This window comes from Mesocricetus auratus, unplaced genomic scaffold (genome assembly GCF_017639785.1).
Source record: "Mesocricetus auratus isolate SY011 unplaced genomic scaffold, BCM_Maur_2.0 Super-Scaffold_100030, whole genome shotgun sequence".
Taxonomy (NCBI): Eukaryota; Metazoa; Chordata; class Mammalia; order Rodentia; family Cricetidae; genus Mesocricetus; species Mesocricetus auratus.
In genome coordinates this window covers 15,894,101-15,911,249 of record NW_024429211.1, presented here as the reverse complement: position 1 = coordinate 15,911,249, position 17,149 = coordinate 15,894,101, and the positions used below count along the sequence as shown (strand labels likewise).

Genomic DNA, 17,149 nt, shown 5'->3' with positions numbered 1-17,149 from the left:
AAAAGCCCAGGCCCAGATGGGTGCACTGCAGAATTCTAACAGAAATTCAAAGAAGAGCTAATTGCAATACTCCTCAAAGTATTCCACACAATAGAAGCAGGAAGCTCACTGCCAAACTCTTTTTAGAAGGCTACAATTACCTTGATACTCAAGCCACACAAAGACACAACTAAGAAAGAAAACTATAGACCAATTTCCATCATGAACATCGATGCAAAAATATCCAATAAAATACTAGGAAACCGGATTCAAGAACACATCAGAAAAATCATTCAACATGATCAAGTAGGCTTCATCCCAGGAATGCAGGGATAGTTAAACATTAAAATATCTATCAATGTAATACACCATACAAACAAACTGGGAAAGAAAAACCACATGATCATCTCACTAGATGCAAAAGCCTTTGACAAAATCCAGCACCCATTCATGATAAAGGTCCTAGAGAGATCAGGGATAACAGGAATGTACCTGAATATAATAAAAGCAATATACAGTAAACAACAGCTAACATCAAACTAAATGGAGAGATACTCAAAGCAATTCCTCTAAAATCAGGAACAAGACAAGGCTGTACACCCTCTCCATATCTCTTCAATATTGTACTTGCAGTTCTAGCTACAACAATAAGACAACAAAAGGAGATAAAGGGGATACAAATAGGAAAAGAAGTCAAGCTTCCACTATTTGCAGATGATATGATAGTTTTCATAAGTGACCCAAAAAACTCCACAAGGGAACTCCTAGAGCTGATAAACACCTGTATATCAAGAACTTATTATAAATGAACCTATTGTTTCCCATACATGGACTGAGTGTAGTTTTACTATCAATGTAAATACTGGGGAGAAGAATTCATTAAGGAAATTAGTGGAAATGAAAAACGAGCCTATCTGTGAATAAGGGTTTCAGTCACAAAAAGACAAGCATGCTATTTAATCACTCATATATGGATTAGACATGATGCAGGGGAGTGCAAGCCTACAATAACAATGTCAGAGAGTCTGGGAAATATGGAGGACCCTAAGAAAGATATACATGGTTCCCCAGAGAAGGGGAATGAGACAGGATCTCCTGAGTGGACTGGGAGCATGGGGGGAAGGGACAGGAAGATGGATTAAAGTGAGGGGGAGAAGAGAAGGAGAAATGAGGAGAGCAGGACGAGGGGTACCATAATAGAGGGAGTCATTATAGGTGTGAGCAGAGATCTGGCACTAGTGAGATTTCTAGAGATCCACAAGGATAACACCAACTGGCAATCTAAACAATAGAGAGGCTACCTTAAGTGCCCTTCCCTGATAATGAGATTGACGACTACCTTGTATGATATCCTAGAGTCTTCATTCAGTGGCTGATGGAAACAGAGACAGACACCCACAGCTAAACACTGAAGTGAACTCTTTGAAAACAATTGCAGAGAGAGAGGAGTGATAAGCAAAGGTCCATGACCAGGTGGGTGAAACCCACAGAAACAGCTGACCTGAACAAGGGTGAGCTCATGAACCTCAGAATGATGACTGAGAGGCCAGCATGGGACAAATACAGAATTTGAGTGACAGTAAGGAAGCCTAAGCAAGGTTTGGGGTCTTGGGTACTAAATCAGTATTTATCCCTGGCATCGGAATGGATTTTGGAGCCCATTAGAATGCTCTCTAAGCCTGGACACATGGGGGAGGGCCTAGGTCCTGCCCTTGATGATATTAAAGACTTTGAAGATACCTCGTGAAGGACCTCACCCTGCCTGGAAAGTTGAGTGGGGATTGAATGGGGAGTTCATAGTGGCAAGCGAGGCATGGGGCGGGGAGAACGGAGCTGGGAATGGGATTGACATGTGAAGCAAGCTTGTTTCTAATTTAAATAAATTTTAAAAAATTAAATGAGTACTTCCCAGAGCCCATGACTTAACCACTGCTTATATCCTTTTTTTACTGGTAAGGAAAGGGGGCAGAAGACATGTCCCCAGGACATAAACTTGTGTCCATGGAGCTCTGTCACTTTGTTAATCCTGCAGATCTAGTATCTAGGTATCTTGACCAACTCCACATGGAGAGGGAGACATGAAGGAAAAATGAGTGAATCAAATGCAAAACATGTTTTACAGCAAATTTCTGAAATCAAGGAAGAGGATACAAGCAAATGAGTGGAGGAAATGTAAATAGAGCCAAATGATGTTGGCAGCTAGATGCATGTGATCTTTCTTGCTTCAGAAAAGGCAACTGTCAATCATCCACACTGCTGAGAACTAACCTGGCAAGCAGAATCTAAGGGGAAAGAAGTTGCATTCTCTATTAGAAATAAGAACAGCCTCTCTGAATCATCCATTGCATCTTCCTCCAGTCCTGAACTGTGGATGGTTAACAAGTTGAAGGAAAGCCATGAGATCTATCCTTTCTCGGGTCAACTTTGTCTTTTCATTGCCTGCAGTAAAAACACCGTGTTTCTGTTCATGAATGTGGTTTTTGCTTATGTCCCTTTCATCAAGCTCAATGCTCTATAAACTCTAGATTTGTCTGCTGTTAGTGGCTGTAACCACAGCCTCCAGCCTTTGTGCATTACAGAATCTGAGACGTAGCCTACAGTGATATTGCTGACATCACAAGGTCTAGAGTAGGTTCAATAATAGCTTCAGTGACTTCGATGCATGTGATAATTTTCCCATTACACAGCTATGAGAAATGTTACCTGTGTGGTGTTCCCAAGTAAAACCTTCACATGCTTATAGAAGGTGACTGTCAACCAAAGTTTTATAGACCCTCCCAATTTTCCCTTGTCCTAGTTTGGGTTTTTATTGCTGTGAAGAGACACCATTATCACAGCAACTCTTATAAATGAAATGTTTAACTGTGGTGGATTGCTTACAATTTCAGTGATTATTCAGTTCATTATCATCATGGTGAGGAGCATGGTGGCATGCAGGCAGACTTGATGTTGGAGCAGAGAAGGCTACATCTTATAGGCAACAAGAAGATGACTGTCACACTGAGGGAAGATTAAGCAAAAGATACGTTAAAGCTTGCCCCCACAGTAGTGCCACACTTCCTCCAACAAGACCTCACTTCCCAATAATGCCACCGTCTTTAGGGTCCATTATCTTTGAAACCACCACAGATCTCAAAATATGTCTTCTTCCACAACATTGTGATTCTTAATGTTTAGCCTCTGGAAAAATGAACACACTTCTCAGCCTTTCTTTATTCTAGCATTTGGCTTGATGCCTACAAACAGAGGTGGATAGAAGTTTTTGCAAATATCCCCCAGGTTCTGGTTACTGTATAAGAACGGCAGATTTCTCTTCCTCAAACAAGAATGCTGATGCATTTCAGAGTCAGGTGTGACCAAAGAGATGAGCCAAGTTCTCCTGAGATGGAACAAGGCCAAACAAACTCCCATTCTTTTATGTCACTCTTCATATGTATGGAAACGTATCCCACCATTTAATTAATTTTAAACACAAACACTTACATACTCCCATTTATTCACTTCCTTCATTTCCTCAGGTACCTGTGGTGGCAGAAATATCATTCCACAGATGTGACACTGCTTAAGAAGACATAGTAGAAGATAATAGAGAAAGCCAGTTTGCTATATTGGGGTGGAGAAAGTTCTTGGAAATACAAACTGTCTGGGGGTTCCAAAAAGACATAAAACACTTTCATGTTCCATAAGTATGCTATATTTTCTCTTCACGCATTAATTGTGCCTTGCCAATGGCTTCTCAGCCAGGCAGTTTTCACATTTTACATAGGTACAACTGTTTTACTTTTAATTCTTTCTCTTTCCTTCTCTATCTTACTCTGACTTTACCTTCTTGTCTGTCTGTCTGTCTCTCTCTGTCTTTCTGTCTCTCTCTCTGTCTCTCTCTCTCTCTTTCTCTCTGTGTGTGTGTGTGTGTGTGTGTGTGTGTGTGTTAGGATGTGAATTGACAGTGCCATAGAATCCCTGCCTGTGTAAGGAAACACTACCTTTCCAACGGCATGGTACCACAACCACAGGTACCTACAGCCAATCTGGGTTCTTATATCTTTAATCATGGTAATAATAATGCTTCTCTGCTAACATAGGCCATACATTTCACTCAGCACTCCATACACTTGGTAAATAGTCTGCATTGAAGCTGTCTCAGTTACGCTTTTATTTACTGCCTTCTCTTTCAGGGGGAGGGAGTATCAAATATGAGGCATAAAATGGAAAATAACCATAAATAACAAGAAAAGCAGAGAAGCCTAAGAACAGCCCAACACTTTGGAAATTTGGCTTCTGTGACCTCATCTCTTCCTAAAACCAGGACTAGAAAATCAGGCATGGCCAGATCAAAAGTGGACAGTCAATTGTGCAGCTGGAATAAATGGGTCAATTCTTTTACGCTTCCTGGCTGGAGGTGAAGAACAGACACAGCATCACAGAAGGAGAGGAGAGGCATATGTGGAGACTATAGGAGGGCAGGAGATAAAAATAAACCAGCACATGAGCATATGAGGGCACTGTCACTGTTTAAGGTTCCCAGGACATCACATGGGCATAAGCTTCTTACTGAGTCAGAAAATCTTTCCTGCTACAGGACAGCAAATAGACTTCTGTGGTGCTTGTGGACATGAGATAAGACAAGCTCTTCTATAGGGCTGTCCCCCTCAGAAGACAGATGACCATTTTAGGTTCAAGTAATGGACTTCTGCTTTTAGGAAACTCAAAGATGCTGGTGTGATCAAGTTCCTTCTAACTGAAACCGTCCGTCCTAGAGGAAATAAGGATGCTCCCAAGGCTGTGACTGGTGGTGGCTGTCAGGAAAAGACACTGAATTTTTTTCCATTTTTTAACAATTTTTAATTTCATTTTACATCCAAACCACAATTCTCCCTCCTTCACCACCTCCCACCCCCTCACCTTCTCCATAGCCCATCCTGAGTTCATTCCTCTTCCCATGAGGAGTCAACATAATGTGACACAATACATTTGGGAAGATCCAGGCCCCTCTCCCATGCTTTAAGTTTGAGAATGGCATCCCACTATGGAAAGTGGACCCCAACAAGATAGCTCATACACTGGGATAATATTATGGTCATACTGTCACTGAGCACGGCATCCCACCATAGGTAATGGGCTCTAACAAGCTAGTTCATGTACCAGGTTTATGTCATGGTCCTAATGAAAGTGGGCCCTCACCTATTCCAAGCATCACAACTGTCTCCCACATATGGAGTGCCTACTTTTGTCCTATAGAGTCTCTACAGTTGTAAGTCTAGTGTCCATGAGTTTCCATGACCTTGGTTCAGCTAATACTCCAAAATTAACATGCCCCACTGCCTTAAAGTCCTGCAGAGAGCTCCAAGAATGCAGTTTTCATGAGTTATCATCCATGTTGGGTGTCCTTTTTAAAGTGCAGCTGTCTACGAGTCATCCATGTTCCTGTAAATAATCTTCATCCACACTCCTCAATTCTTAATCTCTCACTAATACTCCAGTGGGATACTCCAATAAACTATTTGGTTCACCAAGATGAACATTGGGAGAACATTTGTTTTCATTTCATGGGTTTCATTGGTAAGTAGATCTCTATTTACAACTTCCCTGAAAAGTCACACATACGCTTGTTGTCTGTGTTAGAGGTTCTGTTACTGTGAAGAGACACCATGGTCTTGACAACTCTTAAAATTGAAACTATATATTGGGGAAGTTTTCTGACAGTTCAGAGGTTCCATCCATTATCATCATAGCAGGGAGCATGGCATCATGCAGGTAGATGTGATGCTAGTTACAACATGGCTTGCAGGCAACAGGTAGTGCACAGAGGCACTGGGCATGGCTTGGACATACGTAAGACCCCCAAACCCAACCTCACAAAAGGCCATACCTATTCCAACAAAGCCACACCTCCTAATACTACAACTCTCTATGAGATCATAGGGCTCAGTTACATCAAGTCTATCAAACTTGGTGCCCAAACATGGCTAACAGAGTAACTTTGCTTCTTCATGAAATTCTTAGGCTGTTGTTAATAGCTGTGCCTCTTCATGTGACTATGAGGAAAATAGTCACTCAGAATACACTGAGTGAAATCATTGCTTTACTTCTGAGTTTTGCTAACTTAAATTCCCATAGTAATTCCTAGGGTGGTAAATAAATGAATATTTAAAGTTTTTAAAGTTTTATATTCTGTATGTTTCTGTATTTTTTAAACATAGTCTCATAGATACTGTGGTTAAAGTGTGTAGGTCATAAAAATACTCTAATGAGTTAATTCTCCACTGCTACCCTGTGGAATATAGAAGTAAAGCTTTAGTCATCAAACTGGATGTGAGAGTCTCTGTCCCTGAGCCAGCCATAAATAAATATTATGAAGAATGTCATGCCAGGGCAGAAAATGAAATGTATTTATGAAGAAATATTTAATTAAGCCAAAGAAAAGAAAAGAAATTTGAAATGCAAAAGATCAAACTACTGAATAAGTATGAGAATGTAGCTCATTGTGCACGAGGACCTGTGCTCAATACCCACAAATACAAACATAAATGAGTGAAAGGTCACAAACACATAAGAGCAGTGTAGTTTTCAATAATAATCTACACATGTGACTATGCACTTAAATATGCATATTCATACAGAAACTAAATATAGAGACCAACATAGTTGCCTAAGAGACTCCTAAAACATACAGGGTATATCTCTTGGTTTTCCCCCGTATATGGAAGATAAGACCCTATTATTGAGGACACAAAGTTAGACACAAAGACAGAGGCTCCTGAGGGGGAACTGACATGAATAGCTCCTCCCTGAGAACTAAACCACATTTTTATCTTTACCCACTGATGAGTATAGTCCTCAACCCTCATCAAAGAGACTTCTCTTTTCAACAGACAGAGACAAATACACAAAACCACAGCCAGTCAAAATGCAATTGTGGAGTCCTAATAGATACATCTATAATGGAATTTGTGCACCTAAGGCATTGGTATCATTGTAGAACGGGTGAGGCAGGGGCCAGAAAAATTTTAAAAGCAGAAGAATCTAGAAATTAGCTAGGAGATTGTGTCTCCAGTTATATCAAAAGCTATACACAAACAGTCTTACCAACACGACTGTTTGAACATGAACTGAACAAGGACAGCAATAACACAAATGCCAACCTAGATGGGAATAAGGCCACAAGGCCTCGACCCTATGCAAGAAACTACAGGCTAATAAAGAATGATGAGAATGGGAGAAATAACCTTCCCCTAGAAATAGAACACGAGCTGGTTATCCAATACAAAACTGTCAACTGTGAAAACAAGTATCATATAGACAAGGCACATTGTATTTAGGAATAAATGTATATGTATGCATGTAACAACAATTACTGATAAAAAAAAGTCCATTAATGTGAAACAAGGAAAGAAGGGAGATATGGGAGGATTTGGAGAGAGGAAATGGAAGGGATTTATGATAATCTCAAAATATGAAAGAATAATATAAAATGATAGGAAGTTCTAAGTATTTTGTCACCAGATGCGTATTTGAAAATGAAGTAATTCTTTAAAATTAAGTGATGCACAATAAATATCATTCTAAACAAAAGGTATGTATTACACGTTTATTGAATAATAATTTACAGTATTCAAGGGAGAGGAGTGAGCCAGAAGAGGAACATTGGAAGAACTAATGATGAAACTTCAGCAGAAACATACATAATATGATTTCTCAAGTGTTAAGAGCAAGGAGTCCTGGTCATTTGCTGTACTATGGGTAATTTAATGTGCATTATACTATGCTATATAAGACGAATTTAAGGAGAAACATTTCACAAAAGTAGTAAGTGGAGAGTATATTAAAGAGTCTGTATACACAGAATGACAATATGATAATAGTTAACAAGTCTTATGGCAAGGGAGAGATAGGTAGACACATAGGTCAATAATACTGAGTAACATAAACTTAAGATGAAATCACTGTCCTAGTTTACTTTCAGTTGCTGAGATGAGTCACCGTGAACGAGGCAGCTTTCAAAAGAAAACATTTAATATGGGGACTTGTAATTCTAGAGGGAATGAGTCAATTACTATCATGTCAGAGACCATGGGGGTGGGCCAGCAAACACACAGGCATATCACAGAAGCAGTAGATGGATGCATACATTTGATTCACAAGAATGAGACAGACAGAGGCTGCGAATAAAACAGACTTTTGAAACCTTAAAGTACATCCCCTTCATGACATACCTCCACCAGTGAGTTCTCACCTCCCAATCATTCAAAAAGAGCTTTTCCATGTGGGGACTAGAAATTGAAATGGTATGAGATCTCTAAAATACCAGTTTTTTGCATAGAGAATTTTTGCTAAATATGAAGGTTTGCCACAAGAAAAATATTGAAAATTTACAAAGGTGATGTATATATTAGTTTGTTCAACTGTAACAATCATTTCACCATGTGTAAACAAATCTTCAGGTTACAGTCTTCCAATTTGTACTCTAAATTTTAGTTCAGAACAGAAATATGGGCAGTACTGACCTCAGAGGCAGAGGTATGACTGAAGAGGAAATATCAATGCCCAGAGGCAAGAGATAGTTCTGTGTCTTCATTGCTTCCACGGCCTGTAGCCTTGCACACTTAATAAAATTTTTGATTTGTTCCCTTTGATCTCATATTATGCTGTCTGAATTCTACTTCAGTTGAATCTATCACTTCAGCTTTAAAGTTGAAATGCTATTTTATAGAACACATTATTGAAATAAGCGTAGTTCCAGCAGTAAATGCTGTGGGCTTCAGGGAATAGTGTGAATTTGAAACTGCTAAGGTATAAAGGGAAGCTTATCTAAAGAACCTCATCAGAAATTTGTCTTAAGGGACTAGGCAGAGAGAGGGGAAGCATGGCAAATATAATAGAGGAAGACAAATGACTATGGAAATGTAAGCAAGGTACTGTGAAGGCAACCACAGAGGACAGTCTCCCTCTACCTTCCAATGTGCACGGATGTTGATGGATCTCATTACAAAACCTGACCAGACTCTTTTGATACAGAAAATGGCAGACACAGTAAATATCAAAGTAAGGACTCCACTAGGCGATAAGAGATTTAACACAGATAACTCTTGAGAATGTACATCTATTTACTAAACAATTTGTATAAGAAAGACTGTAGCTCCAACTATTAATAATTGGGATTATAATTTCTATCTATTTTACTCTTGAAACCCTGAAGAAAAAAATGCTTTTCAAAGAGGAAGTTTTGCAAATCATAAAATTCATTTAAAACATTATAAATTTCGTGATTAAAGACATTCAACCCTTTTCTGTAATTTCTTTAATCTTCTGATGAAGGAGGGTTTGGAAGAGTAGGAGCAGTCCTTGGCCCCAGAGCACTTACAAGGAACACCATCAAAAGGAGGTGATGAAGCCCTGAGTAAGACAGCTCCAGACATGCTGCAGTCAGTGTTTGCACAAAACATTCTGTGTCACTCAACATTCACAAAAATGATTGTTTTAACTGATTGAGGTAGGGTGACAAACTCAAAAAATATTGAGAAGATAGTCCACACGTAAGGAAAATTTCTCTCTCAAAAGTTTTTCTCTTTGATCACAGTGTCTCCAAGCTGGTGTGCTACACAGTGTCCAGTTCTTGTGGCTCTCCTGAAGAACCCCTTTCCCCACCTTCCTCCTCCTCAGGAGTGTCCTGCAGGGCTCTCTGGAGAAACAGCTTCAGAGACTTCCTCTGGAACCTTCGGTGTCTGATGGCGCCAACAAAGAAGTAAATTATGGGGTTGGCACTGCTGTTAATGCAGGATAGGAATACTATCACAGAGTCATAGCAAATTTGAACATAATATAAGTCGCCAATCCATCTGTAGAGGTGCCAGTAGATCCCCGAGGGAAGACCAAAGATCAGGAAGAACAACACAGTGATTACAAGGGTCACATACAGCCTGGTCACAGGAATCCGATGTGAGCCACAGAGGATCCTGACCATCAGGGTAAGATTGGACCCACAGAGAATCACAAATAAAAATATTGACCAGGACACAATGATGAAATCAAATATCTGACTCCAAAACATGTCAAAACTACTAAACAGTACACCACATGCTGTCACATCCAGGACAGTGAACAACAGAGACAGAGACCAAAGCAATGCACACATGACAGCTGATGTGTGCCTTGGGCGTTTGCAACGATACCAGGTGGGCCACATGACAGACAGGCGGCGTTCAATGCTAATGGCGCTAAGAATGTTCAGCCCACAAAAGTAAGCAAATTTTAACACAACAGCAGAAAAAAAAGTGATGTGAATGGGAATGGCATAGAAGGTGTGACTGATAAAAAGAAGGAAAAGTATAAACTCAAAGCACAGGAAGAGGAAGTCAGCCACAGCCAAGTTGAGGATGTAGACAGAGAAGGCATTCCTTTGCAAGCGGAAGCCCAGAAACCATAGGACCATGGCATTTGCTGCCATTCCCCCCAAGATAACAATGAAGCAAAGAAAAATATGACTTGGAACATAATGTCACAATGGCTATAATCTATATAGGTGTTTCCATTTGGTGCTGTGATGGGAGTGTCCCAGGTTGAAACACTGGAATCCTTGCTTAGGAAATCTCCAATAGTGTTCCTGGAACAAAAAATAAAAAATAAAAAGACATGAGCTCATGCTGTGTACTTTTTGATTCCCAGGACCACCCTTCAGTGATAACTGAGCTGTTTCATAAGGAAGAGAAAGAGGATTGAGGATAGAAAATAAACCTATATATCCGGAGGTTTAATTGAAATCCAATTTGTATTTATTTGGGCTATCTACAACCCATGTCCTGTACTGATATGAGAATAGCTGATAGCCCCAGTACAGGCACTCAGTGTCTGGAGTTGTGTCAAAAAGAAACAGAAATGTAAGACCCAAATTCTCCTATCTTAAGATGGTTCTTTTCATTCCTGAGGACTGCCTGGGGATCACCACTGAGCCACCCCTCCTGGCAGGAGCCTATGCAGTCCAGATTCCTGATCTTCTTTTCCATCTACAGGACCAGGTAAACCGGGCACTGTATCTGGACCTGCCTTCCAGTGCCTAGGGACTGCCTGGGGACTGCCGCTGAGCCTCTCTGCCTGACGGGAGTCTATGCTCCCCCGTTTCCTGGTCTTCTGCACCCATGGGACCAGGCAATTTGGGGTTTGTTTCTGGGCCCATGTTCCAGTGTCTGGAGACAGCCAATAAGTCTCCCCTCCTGGTGGGAACCTACAAACCCCAGATTCCTGGTCTTATTCTCAATCCACAGGACCAGGACTAGGATCAGGAAGAGGAGAACTGCCAGAGTATTGGATTTGCTTGCACCCACCGAAGGGAACTATGGTCCTCTAACCAGAAGACAACTATAGATGGAGAAAACAAGATATTCCATGACAAAACTAGATTCAAGCAATTCATATGCACTAACCCAGGCCTACAGAAAGTTCTGGAAGGAAATAACAACCCAAGGAAGTTAAGTACAACCAGAAAAAATTAGGCATTAGATAACCTCACCATACCAACAGTCAAAAGAAAAAGGGGGTGTAATTCCGCACATAATTTCACCACCAACAACCATTCCAAATTAAAGAAGAATGAGCAATCAATGGTTATTAATATCCCTCATATTAATGGTCTTAACTCGCCCATAAAAAGCACAGGCTAACAGAATGGATTCGAAGACAGAACCCATCCTTCTGCTGCATGCAAGAAACACACCTCAGACTCAAAGACAGACTTACCACAAAGTTAAAGGTTCGGAAATTTTTTTCCAATCAAATGGACCAAAGATACAAGCAGGGTTAGTAATACTAATATCTAAAAAATTAGACTTCAAAATAAAATCAATCAAAAGAGATGAAGGATGTCATTTCATGCTCATCAAAGGAAAATTTCACCAAGATGAAGTTTCACTTCTGAACATCTATGCCCTAAATACAAAGGCATCCACGTTGGTAAAAAAGATATTACTAAAACTCAAATCATGTATAAAGCCCCACACACTTATAGTTGGGAGACTTCAACACCGCACTCTCACCATTAGACAGGAATATGAGACAGAAACATTCCATCCTAATAAAAAAGAATATACCTTCTCCTCAGCGCCATATGGAACCTTCTCAAAAATTGACCACATACTTGGCAACATATCAAACCTCAGCAGGTACAAAAACTTGGAATAACTCCATGTATCTTATCAGACTACCATGTGTTAAAATTATAATTCAACAAAAACACAAATTGAAGAAACTCTACAAACTCATTGAAATTGAATAATGCACAATTGCACCAGTCCTGCATCAAAGAAGAAATAAAAAAGAAATTAAAGACTTCCTAGAATTCAATGAGAATGAAGACACAACATACTCAAACCTATGGGGCACTTTGAAAGCAGTGGACGAGGGAAGTTCATAGCACTAAGTACCCACATGAAGAAACCAGAGAATGGTTACACTATAGAATTAGCAGCACAACTGAAAGCTCTAGAACACAAAGAAGCAAACTCACCCAGGAGGAGTAGACACCAGGTAGTAATCAAACTGAGACCTGAAATAAATAAAGTAGAAACTAGAAAAACAATACAAAGAATCAATACAACAAAGACTTGGTTCTTTGATAAAATCAAGTTTATCCAACCTCACCAAATCAAATTGATAGCCATGATATTAACCCACACATGTATGAATACTGGGTCTTTGACACAGAAGCTAAAATTATACAATGGAAAATAGAAAGCATCTTCAACAAATGGTGCTGACATAACTGGATGCTTGAATGTAGCAGACTGCAGATAGATCCATGTCTTTTGCCATGCACTAAACTTAAGTCCAATGGATCAAAGACCTCAACATAACTCCAGCCACACTAAACTTCTTAGAAGAGAAAGTGGGTAGTACCCTTGAACAAATTGGTACAGGAGACTGATTCCTGAACATAACACCAGTAGCACAGACACTGAGGTCAACAACTAATACATGTGACCTCCTGAAACTGAGGAGCTTCTGTAAGGCAAAGGACAAACTCAACAAGACAAAGGGCAGCCCACAAAATGAGAAAAAATATTCACTAACCCCATATCTGACAAAGGGTTGATCTCCAAAATTTACAAAGAACTCAAGAAATAAGTCTCCAAAACACCAAAGGATTCATTTTAAAATGGGCTACAGAACTAAATAGAGAATTCTCAATAAAGGAGTCTAAAATGGCTGAGAGGCACTTGAGAAAATGGTCAACATCCCTGGGCATCAGGGAAATGCAAATCAAAACAACTCTGAGATTCTTTCTTACTCCTGTCAGACTGGCTAAAATCAAAAACACTAACGAGAATTTATGCTGGTGAGGATGTGGAGGAAGAGGAACACTCCTCCATTGCTGGTGGGAGTGCCAACTCATACAGCCACTTTGGCAATCAGTATGGATATTCCCCAGAAAAATGGGAATCAGCCTAATACAAGACCCAGCAATTCCATTCATAGGCATATATTCAAAAGATGCCCATTCATACAACAAGGATGTCTGTTCCACTATGTTCAAAGCAGCATTATTTGTAATAGCCAGAACCTGGAAACAACCTTCATGCCCCACAAGTGATGAGTGGATAGAGAAAATATAGCACATTTATACAATGGAGAACTATTCAACAAAAAAATAACACAACAGAATCCTGAAATTTACATGAAAATGGATGGCGCTAGAGGAAACCATCCTGAGTGAGGTAACGCAGTGACAAAAAGACAAACATGGAATGTAGTCTCACATATATGGATAGATCTGGGGAATGCCAGCCTACAATCCCACTGCCTTGGAGTCTGAGAAACAGAACCTGCATCCAATTATTGATGGAAGCAGAGGCATACTCCCACAGCTAAATGCTGAACTGAACTCAAGGAACCCAGTGACAGAGAGGGAGGAATGATGAGCTGATGAGCAAAGAGGTTTATACTGGGCTGGTTTAACCCCCAGAAAATTCTGACTTGAAGAAGGGGTAGCTCTTGAATGTGGGTGTCAGTAAGAAGGCCCAGGTAATCTATGGGGCCTTGGATAGTATATCAGTATTTATCCCTGGTGTACAAATGGACTTTGGGTGCCCATCCCACAATGAGAGATGCACTTCCACCATGAACTATTGGGGGAGGGTCTAGGCCCTGCACTGGATGAAATAACAGACTATGGACACCCCCATGGAGGGCCACAACCTTCCTGGGAAAATGAGAAGATATTGGGGGGGGGTTGGTGAAAATGCATGGGAGGAGGGGAGGGAAAGGGAGAGGGACTTGGGATTGACATGTGAAACAACCTTTCTATTTTAATTTAAATTTAAAACTAGAAAGAAAAAAGGAAGTGCTATGAGGGTCACAAATAAACAAAAAAGTTCTTCTCTGGTGCAGAAACTCAGGAGCCAGAATCATGACTAACAGCGGCTCTCAGTCCTGGCAGGGGAAGCTATCAACTGGGAAAATAGGAAATCATGAAAGAGAGTAATGATGGGAATGACAAGTCTTAGTAATACCAGTATGACGAGAATAAAACCCTCAGGATAATGTGACCCTGTCTGTATTTCAGATTTGAAACTAGAAAGCAAGAAAGCCTTTGGGGATATTAAGCACTTTTCTGTTGTCTGCTGCTACATCATAACTCTCTATATCTCTATTGAAACACAGTGAGAAATTGAGACTTTTCATTTAACAAATCAATTTTCATAATCCCAATAGAAGCTATAAATTTAAATTAAATGTTTTGCAAATATTTTAGAGTAAGTTAGTACCAAAAAACACATAGAAAAGAAAGAAAATAATTCTAGTGTGTATGAAAGAATTGTTTTGTGGGATGGTTAATGATGGCCTTTGTCATTCTCCAACACCAGAATATCCAGTAAATGACTATATTGATGACCTAAAAGAGTTTCAGTCCAGAATTTGAGCATTGATTTGAGGTTAACTGAACTTCTAATTCTCTTAAAGAATGAAAAAGCCACCACCATGTGCCAGTCTGCAATTCCACTGACTGAGAGTCTGTGAAACAGGAAAGATCAGTATTTATACCTGGCATAAAAATGGATTTCATGTGTTTATAATACAAAGAGGGATGCTTTCTCTCAGCCTGGACTCTTAGGGGAGTGCCTGGACCCTTCCCTGAGCAAAATGACAGACTCTGGATATCTCCTATGTGGAAGGAAGTGGTGATAGTGTGGGAGGTTAGGGGCAATGTTGTGGGTGTGCGGGGGAAGGAGACGGAGAGGGAACTGGGATTGACATGTGAAGCAAGTTCTTCTCTAAAAAAAAATATAATCAAACAAAAAAAGAATAAAAAAGCAAATTTTCAGAAAGATTGAAAAAGAGGAAAGAAGTGGCAACTGTGGTAAATAGAGGGATTATGACACAGACATATATATGGGGGAAGACAAAGTACAACAGAAGCCATCTACCAGCATGGCTACTTACTTGTGGAATGCCAGACTAGGGGCTGTGTCTAGAAGAATTCCTTGATTTAAAGCTACTGAGTTAGTTCCAAAAAAGCCTTGACTGGAGGAAAAGAAAGGAACTGTGTACAAAAATGAAATGAGTGAGGGGAGGAAGGAAGGGAAAATAGAAAAAGATCTCAACTTTGGAAAACTTCCTGTGAAGGATGGTCTGAGATGCAAACTTAAGCACAGAAGATTAATTCCATGATGTTATAGCATTATGGATTATTCTTAAACTACATAAACATAAGGAGAATCCAACAATTGTGGACATCCAAATGTCCATGAAAAAGAAAGGGCCTACATAACAAAATATAATGACATCAGTAGATGAAACATAATGAATGTTGATGTTCAAGGATGAAGAAACATGTGTCAGCTTACCCATAAAGAAAAACCTATCAGAAAATAACAGAGTACCCACTAAAAATCCTAGATCTGGAAAAGCACTGAAATTCAGTGTTCTACATTTCGAGAGAATATGTAACTTCCAATCAATTGTCACAGCCTTGTTTATACCTTATTAAGACTACACTATCTCTCCAGCTAAATACCCTACCTTGATCTACTCTGTAGGTACTCACAGACTCCTGATAGAGGACTGCCTCTGACAAACTTTGTTTCTTTGGGATTCCCCCAAAGTACAAAGTTCATAATCTATCTGGGAACTACAAAATGATGAGTGAAACATATACCAAAAGATATAACCAAGAACCAAACTCCAGAGGTTCAAACCCCATCATAAAATTACAAGTAATATGAAAAATAAAAACAATATGTTTCTCCTAAAGATCATGAATCCTGTAGCATGTATCCCAAGTGAATATAATTTAGATGAAAGTCAAGAAGCAGGATTCAGAAGAAGAGTTACAAGCATGTTCAGGAAGTCAAGGTATAAGAAAAGGATTTGAATTAATACCTGAATGAACTTATAGAAGACAGGAAAAAACACCTTACTGAAGAAAAACCATTAAATTAGCCAGCTATACACACAGAAGACTGGTGTCTATAAAACATAAAAAACTCAAAGAAGAAAACACCAAGAAAAGAAACACAGTCAAAAATGGATTATAGATTTGAACAGAAGATCCCCAAAAAGGAATATCAATATCTGTAACAAGCCTTCTCCCTGCCACACAGATACTCTATTAGTTACAATGATGTTGGTCAATGTCCAAGGCTTCTCATTGTCTAGTTCCACCTTAAGTAGTAACACATACATACATACATACATACATACATACATACATACATACACACATGCATACATACACACAGATATTTACTTATAAGGTCACATCTTACCGAGGATGCAGCCTTATGTATCCTCTCTTCCCAGGATCACATGGTGAATCTCCACTCTTTACTACATTTCCCAGAATCCTCCTAGACTGCTAGTCCCACGTATCTTGCTTCCCTATTGGTCAACAGTGCTTTATTCATCAACATATACACAAATGAACTTCCACCAATGGATAGGGCATTAGTCAGAGCAGGGGAGAGGAGAGGAGAGGGAAAGGGAACTGGGACTGGCCTGGAAAACAAGCTTGTTTCTATTTAAAGATAAAAAGAAAAAAACTTCACTGTTGATTGCCTATTATTCACATGACAACACTGCATTAATGTGACCCTATTATAAATGCAAATGTAGCAAGAAGTTGCCCTGGCTTAATAATATTTTAAAAGAAAAAGTAATCACTTATGTGTAAACCATTTATACA

At 39.6% G+C, this 17,149-nt stretch overlaps 1 protein-coding gene across 1 annotated transcript in view; it reads right to left on the bottom strand.

Moving 5' to 3' along the window:
• Window positions 1-9,574: 9,574 nt before the first annotated feature.
• The window catches only part of LOC121134805 (mas-related G-protein coupled receptor member B2-like), a 32,958-nt gene continuing 25,383 nt past the window's right edge, over window positions 9,575-17,149 (bottom strand). Inside the window, 2 exon segments of the mRNA XM_040733361.1 lie at window positions 9,575-10,464; window positions 10,467-10,579. Coding sequence (XP_040589295.1) covers window positions 9,575-10,464; window positions 10,467-10,579 — 1,003 coding nt within the window.